Source organism: Hevea brasiliensis, chromosome 2, assembly GCF_030052815.1.
Source record: "Hevea brasiliensis isolate MT/VB/25A 57/8 chromosome 2, ASM3005281v1, whole genome shotgun sequence".
Lineage (NCBI taxonomy): Eukaryota > Viridiplantae > Streptophyta > Magnoliopsida > Malpighiales > Euphorbiaceae > Hevea > Hevea brasiliensis.
The window spans coordinates 119726831-119750616 of NC_079494.1; the positions used below are offsets into that span (position 1 = coordinate 119726831).

At 31.8% G+C, this 23786-nt stretch overlaps 3 protein-coding genes and 1 long non-coding RNA gene across 8 annotated transcripts; 3 read left to right on the plus strand and 1 right to left on the minus strand.

Moving 5' to 3' along the window:
* LOC110661055 (probable protein S-acyltransferase 12) lies at window positions 1-4617 on the plus strand. 4 transcript variants are annotated; one of them, XM_021819573.2, is made up of 8 exons: window positions 1-501; window positions 578-830; window positions 1558-1649; window positions 2318-2444; window positions 2543-2628; window positions 2988-3053; window positions 4171-4293; window positions 4394-4617. In XM_021819573.2, exons 1-7 carry the CDS (start codon window positions 313-315, stop codon window positions 4285-4287), a joined length of 930 nt encoding a protein of 309 aa, XP_021675265.2. In that variant the 5' UTR covers window positions 1-312; the 3' UTR covers window positions 4288-4293; window positions 4394-4617. The 4 variants fall into 4 exon arrangements, 3 of the variants coding, with proteins under 3 accessions (XP_021675265.2, XP_021675266.2, XP_021675267.2); XR_002496045.2 differs by lacking the exon at window positions 4394-4617 and having other exon boundaries at window positions 2318-2461; window positions 4171-4251; XM_021819574.2 differs by lacking the exon at window positions 2318-2444 and having other exon boundaries at window positions 2524-2628; window positions 4171-4617.
* Window positions 4618-5705: 1088 nt separating this feature from the next.
* On the minus strand, window positions 5706-6642 carry LOC131176045 (uncharacterized). The gene is made up of 2 exons (XR_009146197.1): window positions 6322-6642; window positions 5706-6218 (listed from the first exon to the last, which is right to left on the minus strand). It is a non-coding gene; the product is annotated as an uncharacterized LOC131176045 (long non-coding RNA).
* A 2182-nt stretch (window positions 6643-8824) lies between these two features.
* LOC110661054 (CBL-interacting serine/threonine-protein kinase 9) lies at window positions 8825-13693 on the plus strand. 2 transcript variants are annotated; one of them, XM_021819570.2, is made up of 15 exons: window positions 8825-9278; window positions 9450-9512; window positions 9753-9824; window positions 9941-10048; window positions 10236-10319; window positions 10610-10663; window positions 10757-10882; window positions 10958-11047; window positions 11205-11327; window positions 11611-11718; window positions 12048-12164; window positions 12266-12322; window positions 12856-12930; window positions 13172-13242; window positions 13318-13693. In XM_021819570.2, exons 1-15 carry the CDS (start codon window positions 9096-9098, stop codon window positions 13322-13324), a joined length of 1338 nt encoding a protein of 445 aa, XP_021675262.2. In that variant the 5' UTR covers window positions 8825-9095; the 3' UTR covers window positions 13325-13693. The 2 variants fall into 2 exon arrangements, with proteins under 2 accessions (XP_021675262.2, XP_021675263.2); XM_021819571.2 differs by having other exon boundaries at window positions 9146-9294.
* Window positions 13694-20001: 6308 nt separating this feature from the next.
* Window positions 20002-22282, plus strand: LOC110661052 (3-ketoacyl-CoA synthase 1-like). The gene has a single exon (XM_021819563.2). The coding sequence runs from the start codon at window positions 20460-20462 to the stop codon at window positions 22047-22049; it is 1590 nt and encodes a 529-aa protein (XP_021675255.2). The 5' UTR covers window positions 20002-20459; the 3' UTR covers window positions 22050-22282.
* Window positions 22283-23786: the final 1504 nt, after the last annotated feature.

The following is a 23786-nucleotide window of genomic DNA, read 5'->3' on the forward strand; positions in this document are numbered from 1 at the left end:
CCATTTTCAGCTCTAGATGGGGAGAACCTGTACCCGTCCACGGCCCTACTCGCGAAGGGTTGAGCCCGAACAGAACGGAGCTTGTTTCATTAGCAAGTAAATTCCCAAAGTTATTCTCCGACGCAACGCGATCTACTAATTAATCTGCTGTTGGTAACTAATCCACTCCCCTCAAAATCGACTTCATTTTTCTTCAATTTATCAAAAGCAAACCTGGCTTCAGCTATCTGGAAACGCCTATTCCCACCGCAAACCCGAAGACCCGCCCCAGTCATCCCCGATATCAGGATAAACCGCCGCTTTAATCCCGGAATGGATGTTAACGTATTCAAATTATGCTCTGGTCTCAAGGTTCTCGGCTACTTGATGATCCTTCTCGTCGCCGGCATTATCACCGTCTCCTACTACGCCGTCGTGGTTATTACCTGGGGCCCGCAGTTGCTTCGCGGTGGTGTACACTCTCTTTCGGCTATCTTGATGGTTATAGTGTTTCATATTCTGGTAATTTTAACACTTCAATTGCAATTGCACTTTACTTGTATTCTTGTTTGCTTGACAAATAGAAATTAAATTGCAGCTCGGACTTTTATTGTGGAGCTATTTTAGAGTAGTATTGAAGGACCCTGGTTCAGTCCCTGAGAATTGGAGGCCAGAGCGGTTGGAGGAGAATTTGGAGGGAGGTAGCTGTATCAATGAGTCGGATTTTAGAGCACCTGAGAATTTGGGTTCTACATGGTCTGCGCCTGCTGGGTTGGATAGGGGACCACATGTGGGCTATTGCAATCACTGCCAGAACGGCAAACCGCCGCGTTGCCATCATTGCTCTGTTTGTAAGCCAATATGTGATCTTTTTTTACAGCTTATTGATTTTCTTCATTAATTTCTATTATGTATCTTTTAATTTTACCAGTTTTTATTTTACTTCGTCAATTAACATTTTCTAACGTGGTATTGGGCATTTTATGATAGTTTTTATGTTCTTTTCTCTAATGGTATATGTTGATTTTTTGTAAGTTTAGGGATGCTGCTTTTTTCTCGAGGGATATTTTTGGTTATTTTTTTTGATCTCATTAATGTTTTCCCTAGTTTTTCATTCTGCCTTCCTTCATAGATTCTGCATGGAATTTTCCCCCTTATTTCAAGGGAAGTAACTGGGAAATTTAGTGTCTAGGAAATTGTGCTTCAGAGATTTTCTGAAGTTGATCGAATATTAAGCATTTGAGTTGTGTTATCATTATAACGTAAATGTATTTGTCTATTTTTCACCTTTAGATTCTTTCTCGAATCATAAATCCCTTTCATTTACTGGCTGGTGCTGGTCTTAGTTGTATTCCATGCAAATACGAATTAGGTAAATAAAGGTGGAAAGAGAGGTTTCTGAATTTACCAAATTCACAAGCTTTTCTTGGCATTTGTAAGATTTACTAAAGTTGGTTTTTTTGCCCATATGATGAAAGCGTATATTGTTTTGTGGATGAGTTAAGATGATATCATAAGGTGCTGAAGTTTTATTATTATTATTATTATTATTATTATTATTATTATTATCTTTTGCAGGCCAAAGATGTGTTCTGAAGATGGATCACCATTGTGTTTGGGTGGTCAATTGCGTTGGAGCCCGTAACTACAAGTTTTTTCTTCTTTTCTTGGTATGTCATACTACCTCCAACAGAATCTGTGCTTGCATAATTATTGGGGGGGAGGGGGTTGAGGCCGGTTCATCATTTGAACTGTTAGGCATAGTGGTAGACTACATATGAAATTAAGATCTTAATTGGATACGATAGGTGTGAATTCTATTTGGCCCTTGGCAGAATGACTTGTGATTGTCCTTGGAATAGATTTATCTGAAGGCTCTAACTATTGAATCTATGTGTAGATCTTTGAACTTTGCCCCACTTCTTTGCTGAAAGTTTTTACGATGTCATTAAACCTCTTTTTAAATTCTATAGAAGTCATATTGTAAGTTCACGGTTGAAATTGTACTCTTTAATGAGGTTAAAGTCCTTTGACATTTAATAATTTAATAAAGTCAATAAATAATATGCATTGCAAACAATTGTTATGGGTTAAATTTACCAAACTTTGATGGTGCTGAATATTAATAAAATACTTTGCATACTTTTAAGGCCAAATTACTAAAAAAAAAAAAAACTTAACATCTGTGCACTTGCAATTGTCTAATCCAATTATTTGCAATATTTTCCCAAATTTTGAGGATGGCGTTGAAGTTTGCACTTGTATATTTCTTCTTTTTGTTCTTCCCTGACTTTGTTCTGGCCTTCTCTCTCTCTCTCTCTCTCTCTCTCTCTTGAAGCTATACACATTTTTGGAGACAACAATGAATACTCTAGTATTATTGCCTGGTTTTATCAAGTTCTTTGATGAAGCCAAAAATCATTCCAGCTCCCCTGGCAATCTAGCAGTAACTTTTTTGGCCTTTGGTAAAGTACCTGCCCAGGTTAATATTTTTCATTTACATATATTAGTTCTGTATTCTCATTGTTCCCCTGTTTCTTACAGATTGTGTACCTTGATGCAGTTCTTAATTTGGCTTTTGCTCTCAGTCTTCTTTGTTTCATATTTATGCATGCATCTCTTCTGTCAAGCAACACCACATCTGTAGAGGTAAAAAATAAATAACTGTTACTTTTGTATGCCTTTAAACTTATTATGTATGTTAGTTGTGTTGCATGAGACTTTATGCATTAGCATGTAGAAGTTGGCTTCACTTATTCCTGTTATTAGGAGTGTACTTGAAATTGGCCATTACTTAGGCAGAGACAACTAATGTTTGTTGCAGCCAGCATCATAGGATAGTTAATTGTTGTTTCTATTAAGTTCATGCTTAATTTGACTTTCATTGCTGTGCAAACTGCAAATGTCATAATGTCCTTTACAATTGTTCATTATCCTGGATGTAAGAGCGAGTTCAGCATGTAGTTAAGCAATTGCTGTATATGACCTTCTTAAACACATTGTTTCAGGTTTATGAGAAGAAAGGAGCAGCTAGGTGGAAGTATGACTTAGGCAGGAAGCAGAATTTTGAACAGGTAGTCTTTTCCATTTTTTTTTATATACGATATAAGATTTTCTGTCATCTTTCAAATAATAAATGCATGATTTAAGATTCTCTGTTATCTTGCATAGTTTATGTATAATTGCTATCTATGGGATTATACTGGTTGATTGTACCTGTGAGTTGTTGATATGTGATTGCAAGAATTGCAATTAAAGACACAGTGCTTCCATTTGGTTGGGGGTGACTAGGCTAGGGAACTTCAAGTTCCTAGGAAGTGTGAAAATCTATCTTGTTTGGTTGGCATTTTATTTCAACATCCTAAGGAAATAACTTACCCTCATACTTCATAAGAAGTGAAGTTCCTAGGAAGTAGAGAATTTGAACCAAATAAGGCCTTAGTTACAGGGAATTTGTAGAACTTGAGGTTTGGAGTTGGTAGAAATTGAAACTTGGCCTCTTCTCCCTTCATTATTTATTTATTTATTCTTTGGGATAATGACATTTTGGGTGCCTAAACTTTATAGTGAAGTTGAGTGAATTGGAAAAAAAGAAAAATGGCAATTGACTGCATGGCTCAACTGACACATGGACTCCTTTAATTAAATGAGAATTCTAATTGCACATGCTTAAGATTGTGAGAAGACTACTTTGGAAAAATCTTAGAAATCCATGGTGAAAAAGCAGATTTTTTTTTCAATGTGATGGGTACATAATTTTTCAAAAAAATAAAGATAGTCCACATGCTTGCTGATGTGGAAAGTAGAGTATTTTTTTTATTATTTTAGTTCATCTTGGCATTTTAGGTAACTAGGAAAGTACAAACCCATTCCAATTTCATTGCAATTTTTTTTCCCTTGCGCACTTGATTCCTTCAAGCAAAAAAAATAAAGAACAAAAAAAGAGAGAAGAATTTTAACCATTCAAATAGAAAATGCTTGAGTGTTTAGGCACTCAAAATGTCTATATCCATTCTTGTGGCTTCTTGCTTGTGACCCTTTTTAAGCGTAACTTTAACTTTTGTATTGGTAGAAATCATGTAATTAAATGGTTACTTGATTTTTAATAAAATCTTCCGGTCAATTTGAAGCCATTCTTCCTTCTAGATGTGATATCATGTTCTTATGGTATCTGTCCTATTTTTCTTTTAGGTTTTTGGCAGAAAGAAGGCATTATGGTTTGTTCCACTGTTCTCTAAGGATGATTTAGACAGCATACCTGCTCTTCATGGCCTAGATTTCCCAACACGCTCTGATGTTGAAGCATAAGGCTTGGTGAGCATGCAAAGCTTCCTCATTTTCACATTTTTTTGGCTATGTATCCTTAGCAAATTCTTTTACTAGTTGGTCTCAAAGTGTTCTCTCAATCTGCTAGATTCAGATATTTCAAAGCATTGATTGTGAAAGAAAGCGTTAGAAATTTTGATGTAGACAGCTTTGTAAATTGGATATATATGATTTCTGTGGGGGCATCACAACAGGAGACAAATAGTGGTTGTAATTTTCAAAAGAAAGCTTGCATCGATGTGACATTGCAAAATTTACGTGTATGCACTTTTCCTTTTGGATGAATGTAAGATTATTAAGATCTGATGGCTATTTATTTTTTTTTTTTTGCCGTCATCAAATTGTCTCGCCTCTTTCTTTCTCCAATATCCATTATCCAATGCCAAGATTCATCGCCCATCCTTGAGTATGACGGAAAGAACCCATTCATTTTCCTCATTAAAATGAAGCGTTTTGTTTCCAATGTCAACATGATCTAAATGAATTAATTCTATCATTTCTTGTGTAGTTGGAGAGATCTTGTGAACTCATCGCCATTTTGTGTGGCTATTATACTCAGTAATGGAATTAATAGATGCTTTCTAATGTAGAGCCAGGAACTTATCTTTGTGGAATAGTCGTCTGGTTAAATGCTCAACCAGGCAGTAGAAGCAAACTCGTAGCAGCACGCAAATAGCGTTGGTGACAATGTAAATAAAAGTCTTGTCTCCGGTAGCGGGGAGAGGGGAAGGGCAAGGACGGGAGAAAGCTTCTTAAAATGAAATGGCTTTGCTGCGATAAATCACCAAGTATGGGCGTGTTCTTTCCGCTGCTGGGATGGAATTTGCTAAGTAATGGAATTGAAGAATTAAAAAATAAAAATCAGGATGCAGATTCCTCACTTTCACAGTTGCTAATGGATGCCCACCTTGGATTCTCTATCTGTCTACATTGGATTATTGAAAGTTTTGATAGTGGGGCCTGCTGTTGCAAAATTACTTGCAAGCGTTTGCAATGGGAGTGACAACTGACAAATAAGCATAGTTAAAAATAGTCCGGAGAGTGGAGACACTGGGAAGGCAGTAGTAGGTGAACGCTCTGTAGACCACTGGATAAGGACAGCCTCAGACATGAACATACACTATAACGAAAATACAAACTGGGGAAGGCAACATTCTTGCCTTAACACATCATGCCCTCTATTTCAATTACTATTTTCACCATTTAAAATTACACAAGTTGGGATCTATATCATACAGCACGCTTCTTTTTTTTTTTTTTTTAAAAAAATATTTTTCATTTTTCGAACTTCAATTATGCTTGAACAAGAATAATAATAATAATTACAAAATTGCTAGGATTTTCATAGTAATTCGTTTATCTGAAATATTTTTCCTTTTCGATGAAAAAAAGACAGTGTGTCCAATCAAACCAATTTAATTTTGAGCTTAAAATTTATGTTTTATACAAGAAGAGCAATGCATCATCATCGCAAGCAAACCCTAATAAGAGCGAGTGATGTGACCTAGCAACAGCTTAACAACGACGAAGGTTCAGGAATTCAAATCAATTACACTGGATTTTCTTTCAGGTATTTCTCTGAATCATCAAATAAAACGACGGGTTGTTGACTCCTTTTGGAGTTCTTGTCTTCCGAATTACTGATTTCTGAGAAGAAAAGAGCCAATGAAACGATCACCGGCGTAACAAGCAGAATAAGACCTAAGGGCACCATCCATTGCTGACTATTTGTAAGGTGATACTGATACTCCCAGTAACCCAGTATTAGCCCCCCTGAAAGGCTCACCAAAACTGACCACAAACAAGCTATGCACGCCTCCACAATCTTCATAGGTTCTTGATGATCATCAGTCTTACACTCTTCATTTTTCTCGTATCTTCCCATCGACCAAAACCAATTATTGGAATTTTCCCTTGAAATTTTCAAGAATAGAAAGAAGAAATCAAGAAGAATGAACTACTATACATTAACCTTAGCCAAACAACATATAAAAAAGCAAGAAGAAGAATACACACCTGCTCAGTCAGTTTGAAGGAGAACAGGAGATGAAGGGTGCTTGGGAGCTTAAAATGCTCAGAGATAGAGAGTTATGGTGTAGAAAAGACAGAGAGTTCCACGAATCGTGCTACTCATCCATGGAAATTAATCAAAACTCGATTGAGCTACCCACCAGACGTGCCTTTTTATCAAAGCTGTTAATTGTTAAATGAAAGGTATATATAAAGAAGAGAATAATTACGTCTAAGCTTATGACACTAGCGATTGACGTAGATATCTGGGGTAGATTTCATATGTTTTTCAGTTCAGGTATCTACCTAGTTGTTTTGACAAGTGGATTGTTTGTTTCCAGGAAATGGTTGGGTTCTTGCTCTCAGAATTTTTAAAATCAGAAAGCAAAATGCCCACAGCAAAATTTTAAGTAGCTCGTTGATTTCCAATTTACTTGAGGTAGGTCTTAGGTGTTATCTCTTTCGTTCTTTCCTTTAAGAGAGGAAGATAGCTTTTTTTTTTTTTTTTTTTTTTTTTAAATCTCCTTACCATATAAAAAACTAGTCCCTGATTTAAAAAAAAAAAAATATATATATATATATATATATATATATATTAGAAAGACAATATTTTATTTTTAATCACATTCTATAAGGGGATTAATCTTTTTAAGAAAAAAAATAAAAAATATATATTATTTTATAAATTATTAGTTATTGAATTAATATATGTAAAGAAATATGAATTTAAATCCAATAATTCACCATTCCATTTTAAGTAATTTTTATTAATGTTTTTTCAATTTTGAGAGTTATTTCAATTTTATTCTTTATTTTTAATTTGTTAAAAAACTGCAAAACTTTAATTTTATTTAAAAAATCCCTTTAAGATTTTCAGAGTAAGAATAGTAAATTACTCTTTTACTCCTTCCTTTTAAAAGAATAAAATCACCATATTTTACCCCATTTTCCTTCTCTTTTCCTCTCTTACTTTTATGATTAAATTAATTAATATTTATTTATCAATAATTTAATAAAATTTATTAATAAAATTATAAATTTACCCTGAAAATCTATTTTTTAGGTTAGAAGAATTTTTGGAAAATAAAATTAAAATTTAAAAATTTTTTAATAAGAAACTAAAGTTAAAAGAAGAAAATGAAGCCATTCTTAAAGAGCTATCACTAAAAATTAGCACTCCATTTCTATATGCCAGAAAAAAAAAATCTTACATTTTATTTATTAAGGGAAAAAGTTTATTGTTTAATACTAGCTAAGAAATTCCATTTGGGCAATTACTATATAAAAGATCCTGTTAGCAAATAAATTTGTATTTTATTTTCATAATAAGTCCATTAGAATTTAAGTCTCACATCTGAAATAAATAATAATTAAACCGTAAATATAAATAATTGGATTGCAGTATTAATTTAATTAATTATTTTGATATTTAAAAAAAATTAACTTCAAGAAAAAAGAAAGGATTTAATTCTTTTTGAGGAAATTAAATTATAAACAATAAAATTAAAAGTAATTAAATTAAAATAGATTTTACTCGTTAACTGACCAGATAATTTCTTCTGGCCTATCTTACCTTCTTATTTAGGAAGGAAAAAAAAATAATAACAAATTTATATTATTGCATAAAATAACATGCAAGACGGGAACTCTGAAGAAAGAAAAGAAAAAGGCCGATTTCTTTGTTGTTAGGATCAGGGCTGCATGGCTGAAATGGATTTGGGTGGTTCTTTATGTTCAGGACTTGGGTTGGCTTCTCCATGTCTTGGAGCTGGGCTTCTTGTGTTTCCTTTATGGTTTACTGAGCTTTAATCAGATACCCATAATAAAAAAAGAAGTGGAATTGACATTAATTCTTAATGAATTACTTTGAAATAAATAATTTATAAAAACATTTAAATGAATCTTCATGTGATTAGTACATAAATTAAATTTTAAATTAAAAAACTTGAACTTGTTCTATTTTAAATGTAAAAATTAATAAAAAAAATTATTAAATTAAAATTTCATAAAATTATAATTTCCAAACGAGAACTGCTTGAGTGATTGAAGGGTGGGGAATAAACTGCGAAACACAGTCACAGAAGTTATTGACTGCCAAACAGGGAAAAGAAGGGTGCGAGACAAGTCAACCAATTCTTGGCATATTCCACGTAATGTTTTTTTGGACTTTCTCAATTATTGATTACTTTTTCTTTTTCAGTAGAATTATTCATTATTTTTAATTAGCTGCACCATCCTTAATATCTACTTGCCAATTTCATTTGTTATTTTGCTTACAAGGAAATAATAGTTATAAATCTTAAAAATAATTAAAAATTTAAATTTAAATTCAAAACTTTACATTAAATTAAAGCTCATTTGCAAAAGTGATATAATAATTAAATATTATAGAAGGATTTTTTTTAGACAAGATAGAATAAGGCCATATGAAGAAGGGGTAATTATGTAAATTTTGCATTAATGTATGGAATATTTCGATGTTGTGAAAACAATAATATCAGACACGGAAACAAGGATTTGTCGAATGGGTGGATAATCATACAGGTAGGTCGGACCCACGTCACCCTTCTCCTTTCCCTATCCTCCCCTTCTCCTTCTGCACGTCTCTTCTCTCTCTCTCCCTTCTGCAACTCAATACAAAAGTTTCATAGTCTCTACACACAAACCAATAGATACCGGTCACACCAACATTCGTGTTGCGAGGAGGAGCCCAACCGGCAAAAATTAGAACCATACTGTCATCGCCCTTTTCACTGATCGGACTAAACGCCAAGGACAGAATGAGCGTCAAGGTACCTTCAACGCGGACGAGCACGCGCGTAGGGAAGTACGAACTGGGAAGGACCTTAGGTGAGGGCACTTTCGCTAAGGTCAAGTTTGCCAAGAATGTCGACACTGGCGATTGCGTCGCCATTAAAATCCTTGATCGTGAGCAAGTCCTTCGTCTGAAGATGGTCGAACAGGTTCGCCTGGATAAACGTACACATATACAACCGAAAAAATTATCATCTTTTTGTTTAGAAATGTCATATTGATATAAAATTATTATTTTATTATATTTATTTAATTTTAATCCATTCTTCTTCTTAAAAAAAATTGTCACTCAATGTTGTTTAATTATATATATTTTGCAGTTGAAAAGAGAAATATCAACAATGAAGCTGATCAAACATCCGAATGTCATCAAAATCTATGAGGTATAAATTATTTTCGTGCTATTTTCTACGTAAAACATTTTCTTGGAGAAAACAATTGATAATTGAACACGATATGTGATATTGATAAAAACGGGAAACTATATTCCTGCAATTCGATTTCTGGTTTTCAGGATTTTACAACAATTGCTTATGGATGTTGAATGTGTCTTAGAATGACACAATTGATAAATACACGTTTCAATTCATATGTATGACTACACTTGTCTTCTATATCCGTAGGTTATGGCCAGCAAAACAAAGATTTACATTGTTCTTGAGTTTGTTGATGGAGGGGAGCTTTTTGACAAAATTGTAAGTAAATTAGTTGGCTGTTCTTGTGCATTTGCGGTCGTACATGGAAATTTTTTATGCGGCATTGGTAACTAATTAGCTTTCCCCATAAGCAACATTTGGCTTTTTGATCCCAGGCAAGGTACGGGAGACTTAAAGAGGATGAAGCCAGGAGATATTTCCACCAGCTTATCAATGCTGTTGATTACTGTCACAGTAGAGGAGTGTCGCATAGAGATTTGAAGGTTTACTAAACTTCTATGCCTGGATTCACTGGGTTGATGGCTCTGTAGATATATATATATATATATATATATATATATATATATATATATATATATATATATATATATATATATATTGTATTTTCGCCTTTTATATGACTACGGGTAGAAGTTATCATTAACTGCTACTCTGCATTTTTATTTCCAGCCTGAGAACCTTCTTCTTGATTCACTTGGCGTTCTTAAAGTTTCAGATTTTGGACTGAGTGCAGTATTGTCGAAGCAAATACGGGTAAGCATTATTTGATTATTGCATATATGTTGAAGGTTAATGCAATAAGAAAATAGCATTCTGCTATGTGGGTTAATATAATAAATGAGTGATCTGATTGGTTGCTTACATAATCAAGGTTCCCTATGTAAAGAAGGTAAGATTAGCATTTCATTGACTCCTGTAAACATGTGCACCCTCTTTCTTATAGATTGGAAATGGATTACTATTTCAATACTCTGAGGATAAACAATCTTTATATCATGTGAAACAGAGGCTGACCTTACTAACATTCTTCCAATAATTAATAGGGGGATGGACTGCTTCACACTGCCTGCGGAACCCCAAATTATGTTGCCCCTGAGGTATGTACCTATGACTCGATAGAGATAAGATTCCATAATGCTACAACTCATGCATCTTTTGTGGCATAATGCATATGACATTTTCCTTTCCAGGTTCTCAAAGACAAAGGTTATGATGGTACAGGCTCTGATGTTTGGTCTTGTGGGGTCATTCTGTATGTTCTTATGGCTGGATACTTGCCTTTTGACGAGCCAAACTTTATGGCTTTGTATAGTAAGGTAAATAGCACTAGGACTTTTGTTCCCCCTTTTTCTGTTTTTACATAAAATAATAATTTTGAAAAATAAATTCAGATTTGCAGTGCTGACTTCACATTTCCATCGTGGTTCTCTTCTGGTGCAAGGAAACTGATAAAGCGCATTCTTGATCCAAACCCTGTTACAGTGAGTTCAAGAATCCATCCCTGTTATACTGCTTTTGATTTCTGGTACTTCTTATCATGAGTACACTTAGAAAATGGTAATATGAAACATTTAATATGATGCGTTTTTGTCTTAATGCATTTGTATTTTGTTAATTTGATGATTGTTTTTTTTGCAGCGGATAACCATTTCTGAAATATTGGAAGATGAATGGTTCAAGAAAGGATACAAGCCCCCGCAGTTTGAGCAGGAAGACGATGTAAATCTTGATGATGTTGATGCTGCTTTTAATGACTCAAAGGTAAGAATTATAATCACTTGTCTAGTTTTTCACTTAGCCAAAATGATTTTATAAAATATGCTATTTTCCAACTTTTTTATGCAAATTCTTTCACAAATAACATTCTGTAATGGGATGTACAAAATATCTAATTCTAAGTGCCTAAATTATTTTGCTGAAGTTTATCTAGTTTGGTTTGTGTCTACGTAATACGTTTGTGACTTTGTATGCCAGACATAATTGATAAATGACAATTGAGAACACTCTTCAGCTGACTTTTTTCATACAAAAAAAATTGTTTCAGGAACATCTAGTTACAGAAAGGAAAGAGAAACCTGTATCAATGAATGCTTTTGAGCTTATTTCTAAAACCCAGGGCTTTAGCCTTGAAAATTTGTTCGCGAAGCAGGCGGTATGTATAACTATAATTTTCTTTTTTTGTTGTTTTAGTTTTACTTGAGGCCAGGGTCATGTGCAATGATAGCATCTAGGGAATGATTAGTGGATTTTCTCAGTTGAGAAGATGCATATTGGCTGTTAATTTTTTCATGCGGCTTGAATCTTCCTAATTGTTGCATAGATAGGTAGCTATAAATCATATTTTGTTGGCTTGGATAGAGTCATTTTTTAACTATGGTAAATATGTTGTTGATAGCTAATATTTCTCTTTATCCCTCTATCTGCCTCCTCTCTCTCCTTTTTTTTTTTGCTTTTTTCGTTTTGTGGGTCTCCGTACGTTAGGGTCTTGTTAAGCGAGAAACTCGTTTTGCTTCCCATAGCCCCGCAAATGAAATTATGTGTAAAATTGAGGAAGCTGCTAAGCCTCTAGGCTTTAATGTTGACAAGCAAAACTACAAGGTAATTACTTTGAGTTTCCATGTCCCACCCCAAAACCGGTAGCTTTTACAATTAAATATTTATTTTAATTCTCTTGGCTTTGATTTATTCAACCATTGCAGATGAAGTTGAAAGGTGATAAAAATGGGAGGAAGGGTCAGCTCTCTGTTGCCACTGAGGTAATGAGTTAAGGAATGTAGAATAATTTTTCTATATTTGATAATTTGCATTCATAGAAAGGAAAAGGGTCAAATAATTTATGTTTGAAGTTGTCATGGTAGAATATGTATGCATTGTGCTATGGTGCTGTACTTTGCAATTTCAAATATGGACAAAATCAGACCATATGCTGATGTTGGTAGCCTCTTATCGGCATTATCACTTAAACATGATTTAAGAAGCGCATATTCTTTTTAAGAACTTGCTGCCTTAGATTCTTTTCTACCTAACAGTTTAGATTGAATGGACCTGATTAAAGCCTTGAATTCTGACTATTTGTGCTTGGCTTGATAAATCTTTTATCATCACATTGTGTTGTTTCCTCTATTTATAATGCCAAATGGTAAGCAATCAGAGCAATATATTTATTATCTAAAATTTGTCATAATTTTTTTAACCAGTGAAAATTTCTTATAGTTTGATATTGTACACATGCGCTCACACTCACGCACAATAGTACAATACTTAATAATTGAATACTTTTGAATTTCAGGTGTTCGAGGTGGCACCAACATTGCACATGGTGGAGCTCCGGAAAGTTGGCGGTGATACACTGGAGTTTCACAAGGCATGTCAACATTCTCATTTTGGATTCATTCACAATATCATAGTGGTTCTTACTCACTTGGAATTCTATGAAAGAAGAAGGAAGATCCATTTTCACATAATTATCAATACAATCACTGTTTACTATTCCATGCTTCATTTCCTCAGTCATCGTACAGTGAAGACTCAAGGAATTTTAATCCTTTGATAGCCAAAGTTCATGAATGACTGATTTTGAATCCCTTTTCCTGATCATATTGCAGTTTTATAAAACTTTCTCGTCAGGGTTAAAAGATATTGTCTGGAAATCTGAAGGAACCATTGAAGGATTGAGGTATGCTGTCCCTATCTCAGTTTCATATGCATTTGTGGGTAGCACATTTAATTGGCTATCAATTTTCTTGTGCAGATCATAATAGGAACTGCCACATTGGGTCCATTACTTAATTGCTCTATAGTTATTTTGGCACCGTGACATATATGAATCTGCAAATTGGGTACGATGCAAGCAAGTTGGTTGACGCAGTGGTATCAAGTGACCCGTGGTGGTGTGCTGAGGAAGAAATGAGCGGTGAGTGGGCCTTGCTTCCTCCAAGACAGCCTCCTCCCAACTTTTTTCTTCCTCTCTCCCATTGATTTCTTGATCCAAATTCACCAGGTTTTCCAATAGAGGACAGTTGATGTAATCGGAGAAATCCTCCATTTTACTTTACATTATGGACAAGAAATTCTATATAATTTTGATGCTTTTAAGAGATGAATTATATATATTTTTTCTTTTAAAACATACACAAGTATTGGTTTTAACATTTATCGACTGATACGTCTTTATAATTAGAATTTGATCTTTTGAGAAACCATTCTCAGTAAGTAAATGACCTGGAGGAGTAAGAATTGCTGATCAATATATATGAATAATAATAACAAGAAGAGCAGTAAAGGAGAAATATATCATGGAAAGCAACTTTCAAAATTGAGAGATGATGGGCAAAGAAGCATTGAATTTGATTTGAGGGAATGAACAAAACACCCTCATGCTTGTCGAATTTGATTTGATTTGTTTTGATTTTGAATATGACCAAGAATTCAATGTAACCACATGGTTGACTACAAAGGCCAAATGCATATAGTTAGCGGGTTGGGCATAGAGAAGATATCTATCTAAGCATGCTTCATATAGATACACACTCTTCTGGTTCTCCATGCTCCACACCATACTAGTATATAGGTTTTATGTATTGATAGACTTTGGTGCACTGTATGCTTCTTTTATAAACAAGGCATTGGATAGAATGGAAATTAATTTTATATTTTATATTTATTTATTTAGTGGAATGGTGGAGAGCAACTGGAGTATGGTCACGTAGGGCTGGCATTCACTACTACGTAGAGGAAGAAGTCAGGCAATCCAGTAAGAAGAAGGTGGACAAACAATGGGCCGAAATACGCCTATTAGCCCTTCATTTTTTAACGGATTCCATTAGGACTGTTTACCTCATTAAAGTGGGCTCCATTTATGAATTCGACGTGTAAAATACAAGTGTCTGTGACATTTTTTTTTTTTTAATTATTTATCACACTAAAAATATTAATCATTTTATTTTATTTTTTAATTTTACCTTTTATTTTTATTAAATATAAAAAATATTTATAAAATTTTTTAAGGGAAATAAAAAAATAATTTAATCAATTATTTATATATCTTTATAAAAAATGAGATTATTTAATTAAATGTGGCAACGAAAGTAATAATTTATACACTTATATATAAACAATAAATTTTTTATTAAGTCTGTGGTAAAACTTCTGAACCTTAAAGTCTGAAACATTCAAAGGAACGTTTGTGAATTGCCAAAAGTGCTAACACAGACACATTCATTAACTACTAGATTCTCAATTTATTAATTAGTGGAAACATCTGTTTTCCTTTTCCCCAATCCATCGAACCAAAATGATTGAATTTTTTTTTTCAATCATATAGATAACAGAAAAATATGTTAGTATATTGAATTATATATGTATACAATCCATTTTCTTTTTATTTTGATCCTACCGTTAGTATTGTGACGATATACTTGGAATTCATCTAATTTTTTTTTTAATATGCTTAAATTTCTCATAATTGATCTTCTACAAAAATTGGTTTCAGTCTTTTCTTGGCTGAATTGTGATGTGGCTCTGCCATTTATACTTAAAAATCACTCTGTAATTTAGTTTATTTCTGCAACTAATTATATATTTATTTTTGATAAAATTTGAGGTACTGATTGAAAAATTTTAGTTGAGGTATTAATTATAGCTCTTTTTTTTAATTAATTCCTTATGGTTAAGTATTTTTATGTCCTTATCAATCATCATTAGTGATCCAAATGAAGGATTTTGAATATGATAATGAAGATAACAGGGATGACAGTCAGTAGGTTATCTGTAAAATCACTCTATTTAAATTCAAACTTGATTATTATTTTTAATATCTAAAATCTAATTAAAATCTATATTAAATAACTTTAAATCATTTCCAAACCTAATTAGTGGTACATAATAATATTAAAATCTATTTAATTTTACATATTTTAATTAATAATTTATATAAAATATATTTTTTTATTAATAATTTATATTTTAAAAATTAATACAAATATTTTTATTATATTTATTTAAATAATATTATTATGAAAATATAATATTTATTTTTAATTAATTATTTATATAAATAAGTCTTGAATAATACTGCTCAATGTATAAAATTTAAATTTAATATAGATATTATTTTTTAAATTAAAATCTATTCCAACCTAAATTATATACTATCAAATTTATTATAATAGAATTTAATTGAGTCGAGTATCAAATGCCAAATTGGCTACCATCTGTAGTAGCTAAAAATAATTGTTGATGAAAAATGCGTATAACTGCCAATTGACCAGACGTCCATGATTTGTTGTATGGAAGATGATAAGCAAGTATTAATTGGATTTAGATTTTGATAGTTTACGTCGATGAAGAGGACTGAATTATTTTTTTAAATAAAATTATTTTAAATGAGAAAAATTATTTTATTATTTTTAATGTTATTATAATTAAAATTTATTAAATTTAATTTTAAATTATTTTTTAATATTTTTTAATTATTATATTTAAAAAAATAATATTCATATCTTTTTCTATTTTAGATAGACATTGAGTTTCAATTTTATTCCTTCCTTGGCGATACTTTGTTTTCTTTTTAATAGAAAATTAAAGTTTGACTATTATTATTAATTAGTTGAGTAGTGGCAATAACTATATCAATATAATCAAATTTTCAAATTACGATATTATTATTTTTTTAATAAATAATTCATTATGAATTTATTTATATAAATATGTAGTATTGGGATTTTTTTTATTTTAAATTTATATTGTATTATATTTAATAAAAATAATTTTTTTTCCTTTTAAAAAATATACTGTAGTTTTCGCAAAATAAGAGTTGACAGTATAATATAATGTTGTTTTGGGGCATTGATTAATTAAGTCTCTCATTTTGATAAAAGCTGTGTTTAATATAAATTAGACTTTATATTAAAATAAAATTAATAATATTTAAATTAAATATTTATATTAAGATTTACGTTAAACCACTTAAAATATACGCATAATAAAAATAATAAATATATAAATTTCAATAAAAATGTTTAATTTAATTAAAAATAATTAAATTTATTTTTAAATAAAAATAAGTTTATAATATTCATACCCTTTCACAAATGAGAAAGATATGATAAATGAAATAATGATTATTCTTTCCCATCACATTAATGGCTTTGGCTTTCCCTTTAAAATTTGTTCAGGTCATATTATTAGATGCAGTAAACACTTCAGATGTATATTGATATATTAAGTGCGCGTGTGGCATACCATTACAACTGTGCGCCATTTTTGAGATTTTGAATTAAATAACAGACGTACCGAGCAGGCGGCATTACGTTGCAGACAGAGGAGTTGTGGCTCTAAAATTTTTCAAAATTATAAATTTTAATGATTTTTTTTAAATTACTGTTTACCTTTTAAAAATTTTTAAAATTATAGTTTTACCTATAAGTTTTAATAATTTTTTTTAAATTACTATTTACCTTTTTTTGAAAGTTTTCAAAATTATAATTTTACTCATAAACTTTGATGATTTTATTTTTTAAAAATTACTGTTTGACTCTAAAATTTTTAAATTTAAAATTTTACCTATAAAATTCAGTGTATTTTTTAAAGACTACTATTTGTCTCTCTAATATTTTTATATTATTTAATTTTTGATCTCTTAATATTATATATTTTTATTGTAATTCATATATTTTTTCAATATTTCATTTAATTTTATTTTAATATCAAAAAAAAAATCAATACTATATAAATGGAAATCATGCTAAACCAAACTTATATTTACTATTTTTGTTTAATCCTATTAAGAACTAAATCGAAATTATACTGAACTATAATCAAATCACATATTTTTTAATATTTTAATATTATATAATTTCAATAAAATTATATAATATATGTATTACCTAATTTACCCTTAATTACCTTTAATTAAAAGGGTGTGTATATATATAATTTAATATTATCTTTTATTTTTCCTTTTTTTTAAACAATTTTTTGATAAATGTATTAAATAACTTTATAGTGATGATTATATGATTAAATCATATTTTAGTCATGTGATATACCTTTATGTATAAAATAATATTTTGCATTCATTAAGGACTATATATAATATATTTTTTATATCAATATTATCATTTTAATGTTAGCTAGTATTATTACTTTTATTGATAATTTGATGTTAAAAATTTAAGATTATTTTGAAAATTTTAAAAGTAATATAAAGTTGTGCTGTAATTTTAGGTGCAAGGATCAAGACTTAAATTAAAATTAATAATCAAATAAAATTGAAATGAAACTGAAACTAAAATTAAAATTGTATTAAAATTATTTAGAATCGAATCAGAATCAAAATCAAAGTTTGATTTCAATATGATTCTTAAAAGTCAAAGAATTGAAACTATCTTATATCATATCATTTTTTTAAATGTGTTAATAATAAAAATTATACAATATAATAACTGCATTCAATCCAAACGGGCCTTAAAAATAGTGTAGATTTTTTTTTTCTTTGATATTAATATAGTTGTCATTCTTCGTACGCAACATAATGATTCATTTTTCAGATGTACAAGATTTAAAATTAATATCGTATGCATGATAAATTTGACATGATACGTAACAATAATCGATCCATGTACAATTGATATTATGTATTTTAGAATGACAATGTTGTGTGCTGCTGAGGATAAATGTGGCATGCCCTATGCATATCAGCTACCAAATTAAAAGCATTAAAAGCTATAAACACAGGGTGGTGTATATCTTAAGTTAAACAGAGCATCGAGATACAAGTCCAACCCAGTTACGTGAACAAGCTAACTACTAGCCTTGTGGTTGTTGCCGTCCATTTTGAATTCCCACATCATGTTATCATTAATGTTATTTGCAATGTATTCCCTTTGATCGCTGGATCATGCAAGTATGCCTAAAGGTTAGGCTTCTCATTCAGCATGTGGATCTTATAAATTCCTTGATATAGAAAATTTTGTATTAATATTAATAATGTTTAAACAATGGAAAAGATTTTATTTATAAATTATAATCAGGGAAAAAATTTATTAATATACAATATAATATATTATACTGTTATAAAATTATTTTAATATGTTTTTATTAATCGGCTTTAAAAAAAATTCAAATATTTCTATTATAATATGTGCATATTTTTTAATTAATTCACCCTAACTCAATTATATTTCAAATATTTAATAAAATTTTAAAATTTTCTAATCAATTAGTAATGTATAAATATATAATGAGATTTATATATAAAATAAATGTGATTTATATATTTATATTTTAAATTTATGATAAATTAAATTTAAATAATTTTTTTCCTCCTATGGTGTAAGAGTTTCCACAAGGAATTCTGTCTCGACATATACTTTCCACTTGACTAAAATGAGTATCAATTGTTTTCGTAATCTTGTAAGAATTTTGGATAATAACATAATTTGCTTCGACAAGTAAATTTTATCTTCTTAAAAGTTTATATAACTTCCGAGCGCATTTATATATCATGTTATATATATATATATATATATATATATATATGGTCAAACTCAAGAAATTTTGCCACATGCAGGTCGTTTTTCAATGGAACACGTAAACCCATAGAAAATAAAAGAGGATAAAATGAATTTCGTAGAATAATGATGCTTATGAGACTGATGATAAATTAAAAATTCAGGTAATTACTTTGTGAATGATTTTTTTTCTCTAATAATCCAACGAGGAAGAAATTTTAGCATATTATTATGACTTTATGTTAATATTTAATATAAAATAATAAATAAATAATAATAATTAGACACATATATAAATATAATTTTTTTTAAAAAAAATATTATACAGATATTATAAATTTTTAAATTATTTATTATGAATCATCGAATGGATTATATGAATCATGTCATGATTGTACAATTTCTGGTGGGGAACAGTGAGAGAATTTGTCTCCTTCTGGCAAATTGGCAAATGGCGCTGAGCGTTGAGATTAGCGGCTACTTTATTTGACCAAAATTCATTAATTGTTCCTCGACAGCTAGTCACCTAAAATCCATCGGCTTTCTTTGAATTCCCATAATCATCCTTCTCTTCTCTTCACATTTCCCATTCGCCCATGTTGCAGAAACATGGTCCTTAAAAATTCCACGTGGACACGTTCTTTGTGTTTGAGCATGAGCATAAGCATATGGCAAGACAAAAAGATTTTTTTTAGGATAATTGATTCAAGTTGAAATTCATATGAAATCTATTATAAGCATTAAAAGTAATAATTATGTAATTAATAATTATCACAAAATTATTTTTCATAATAATTATATTTTAATATTTCTCTCCAAGTCTCAAAATGACAGTGATCTTGCTTGAAACTTGAAAGAAACCTCACATTATCACATGGCCACCTCCATCAAACACAACATACACACACCTCCCCTCTCTCACCCCCCTTTCTTTTTTTTTTTTTTCTTGGTTACCAAACGGACATGGGAATTTTTGGACCAAGATGGAGTTTGGCTTTACCCTTTATTTTTATATTGTTCCTGATACCATATATAGCTAGCTTCCCATTCCCATGGTGGTTGAGCTATCCAACTTTTCTTCGAACTACTCACCATAAATTCAAGAATAGGATTTCAGCTTTCTTGCAGTTAATATATGACCTTTTCTACTGGTACAGCTTCCCAACTCTTGAGGTCTGAATCCATCTCTCTCTTCGTGTCTATCTTACCAACCAACTGTGAACTGTTTTTATGCGTGTAGGCCAGGTTTTGCTTTTAATTTAGCATTTCTTTTCTTTTGGATGGGATGTAGTTCAGCGTCTTGTTTATAAATTAGCGATACCCGTTTTATTTTTTCTCACAAGCAACCGAAACAAAGCACTCACAGAGGAGCTCTACACAAATGGATAATATAGACATGGATAATGAGAGATTGACGGCGGAGATGGCTTTTAAAGACTCTTCCTCTGCTGTCATAAGAATCCGTCAACGTTTGCCTGACTTCTTACAGTCCGTCAAGCTCAAATACGTTAAGTTAGGTTATGGCTACTCATGTAACCCTGCTACTATACTCATGTGTCTCGTAATTTTCCCTTTGTCCATAGCCACGCTCGTTCAAATCACTGGTCTTCAACTAGACCTGGTTTACGAGTTATGGACGACTCGGTCCCTTCAACTCCATGAAATAGACGCCGCCACTAGACTTGCCGGTTCTGTTCTATTACTTGTCCTTCTCGGAGTCTACTTGGCCAAGCGGTCCAGACCCATCTATCTGGTGGATTTTGCATGTTACAAACCGGAAGATGAATGGAAGATGTCAGTGGAGGCCTTCATGCAAATGACGGAAGATAGCGGGCTGTTTGACAAAGAAACTGTTCAATTCCAGAGGCGGATATCGACAAGGTCAGGTCTAGGAGATGAAACTTATATACCAAGAGGAATATCGTCTAGACCACCGAATTTGTGCATGGACGAAGCCCGGAGGGAAGCCGAGTCAGTCATGTTCGGAGCATTGAATTCTCTTTTCGACAAAACTGGAGTTAAACCGAGAGACATTGACATCGTCATTGTGAACTGCAGCTTGTTTAACCCGACTCCGTCTCTGTCCTCTATGATAGTGAATCACTTCAAGCTTAGAACAAACATTAAGAGTTACAATCTTGGTGGAATGGGTTGCAGTGCAGGGCTTATCTCTATAGACCTAGCCAAAGACCTTCTGAAAGCAAACCCCAACACTTATGCAATTGTGGTAAGCACAGAAAATATAACTTTGAATTGGTATTTTGGCAAGGATAGGTCAATGCTACTTCCCAACTGCATATTCCGCATGGGTGGAGCTGCCGTTCTTCTCTCGAACAAGGGCCAAGACAAGGGCAGGTCCAAATACCAGCTGGTCCACACAGTCCGAACCCACAAAGGCGCTGATGACAAAAACTACCAGTGCGTTTACCAGAGAGAAGATGATAAAGGAACTGTTGGGGTCTCATTAGCCCGTGAATTAATGGCTGTAGCTGGAGACGCATTGAAAACAAACATTACTACATTGGGTCCTCTGGTACTGCCTTTAAGCGAGCAATTTATGTTTTTTGTCACCCTTGTTAGAAGAAAGCTTTTGAAAGCAAAAGTGAAGCCCTATATACCGGATTTCAAGCTTGCTTTCGAGCATTTCTGTATACATGCTGGGGGTAGGGCTGTTCTAGACGAGTTGCAGAAGAATTTGCAACTTAGTAACTGGCACATGGAGCCATCCAGAATGACTCTGCATAGATTCGGTAACACTTCCAGTAGCTCATTGTGGTATGAACTGGCATATACAGAAGCCAAGGGTCGGGTCTCACGCGGGGACAGGGTGTGGCAGATTGCTTTTGGGTCAGGTTTCAAATGCAATAGTGCAGTGTGGAAAGCGCTCAGGGCCATTCCTCTGGGCGAAACAAGGGGTAACCCATGGGCAGACTCCATTCACAGGTATCCGGTCAAGGTTACTGTGGCTTAAATTTGTTCAATTCAATTTGGTGGCATTGTATTACAGGACTTGAATGGCAACGTAGATGAAAGTCTTAGCTAGGTTCCTTTTTCCTTGATCATCCAACCCCTTCTATTAATATCCTCTCCTAGAAAGCTGTCATGTGACAAAAAAATATATATATGATTATAGTACTGAAGATCATTCATGCTTATGATATTTGATAAGAATTGAATGAATACTTGCAGTACTTTTTTTAATTATTTAAACTATCCTTTTAAATATATAATTTATATTTATATTAATTTTATTAACTATATACATTCAAATAGAAAATGAAAGAAGCCAAGGTGCCATCAGACTTGATGTTTGATTGGCAAATGGGAACTGCAGTAAGTAGTTAACAGATTACAGGAGTTTCCTAAAAGAAGATCAGTGATGCATAGAATAGAGGCATCCACACATATATTCGCTATTCAGTGGCTAAAACAAGATAGAAAAACAATTGGCTTGGATTTTCTGATGTTAATGTCTGATATCTAACTTGGCTAGACAAGTGGCTCAGAAGAAACTCTCTCCCTTTCTAATTTGATTTTATTTCTCCTCCCATAAGTTCAATTTTAGGATAAATTTTAGTTTGGATTCATTAGTTTTTTATTTTTATTTTTGTTTTTATGCAAAACCATTTAACAAATTGTGAGAGCGACCGAGGACCATGTTTGGGCTGTGTCCCCAAATCCACCCACCGCATGCTTTCCTCTCATTCCCAGACTCACCGAAGCACTCGTTTCCCTTTCGGGCTCTGCCAATTCTCAGCCCTTTCGCCACTGCTCGTCCCCTAGTCAAAAGCAGCAGCAGCAACGAATACAAAGCACGAGCATGGTTTGGTCTATACGCTGTCGACTATAGTAATGTCAGGCCTTCGTGCATAAACAGCGAATGGGGTGATGGGTTGGACAGGGTGAAGAAGCGTCTTCAAGAGCTCTCCGAGACGAGACCGGATAACCAATTTTTAGGCTGAGTTTCAATATCTTGTTTAATTGCTTTTAACTATTCGACGTTTTCCCCCTTCTTTTGAGCTGTTCACTGTGAATAAAAGTAAGTAAATACTTTTTTGCTTAAAAAAAAAAGAAATACTTTTATGTCATGTTTTGCTGCTGAGGAAACTTAAAATCCATCTTTCACGATATAATTCTGAATTTTGCAATGCTAATGTTATATTATTAACTCAAAACTTGGAAATTTTTATTTTCTGATTAGTGAGATTTATATTTAGATTAAAATTGAAAGGTTTAATGTCGTAAATACAAATATTAGTGATATTTTATTAGACTTTGACATATATGAATAGAGGATAAAAAGTTTAAGAGAAATAGATTATTACTCATTGCAGCCCATAGAGGGACTGTGGTTGTTAAAGTTAAATAATTATAGCCTATGGTTTGAATGTTAAAATAGTAAATATCAATTATATTTAAGTTATATTTAAATATCGAACATCAGTTCTCTCTTTAAAAGTGCAATGATCCTACCACTGCATCCAACATTTATTAATGACAAAGTAATATATTTATTATGAATAATATATATAATATTCTATTGGGTGTAATTAGATTTATGGACAAGTAGTTTTGAGTATAACACATTGATAATATTATTTTATATTAAAAGTTGAACCACATAAATAATATTGTTATATTTGTCTGCTTCATTTCTTTGTGGGTGATGTTGTTTCACAATTGCTCCAACTAAATTTATTAATATCGA

Coding starts and splice junctions, on each gene's coding strand:
- LOC110661055 (XM_021819573.2), top strand. CDS start 313: ATGGATGTTAACGTATTCAAATTATGCTCTGGTCTCAAGGTTCTCGGC. Junction 831..1,557: donor TTGCCATCATTGCTCTGTTT/GTAAGCCAATAT, acceptor TATCTTTTGCAG/GCCAAAGATGTGTTCTGAAG. Junction 2,629..2,987: donor GCAACACCACATCTGTAGAG/GTAAAAAATAAA, acceptor ACATTGTTTCAG/GTTTATGAGAAGAAAGGAGC.
- LOC110661054 (XM_021819570.2), top strand. CDS start 9,096: ATGAGCGTCAAGGTACCTTCAACGCGGACGAGCACGCGCGTAGGGAAG. Junction 10,664..10,756: donor CAAATTATGTTGCCCCTGAG/GTATGTACCTAT, acceptor TTTCCTTTCCAG/GTTCTCAAAGACAAAGGTTA. Junction 12,323..12,855: donor AGCTCTCTGTTGCCACTGAG/GTAATGAGTTAA, acceptor TTTGAATTTCAG/GTGTTCGAGGTGGCACCAAC.
- LOC110661052 (XM_021819563.2), top strand. CDS start 20,460: ATGGATAATATAGACATGGATAATGAGAGATTGACGGCGGAGATGGCT.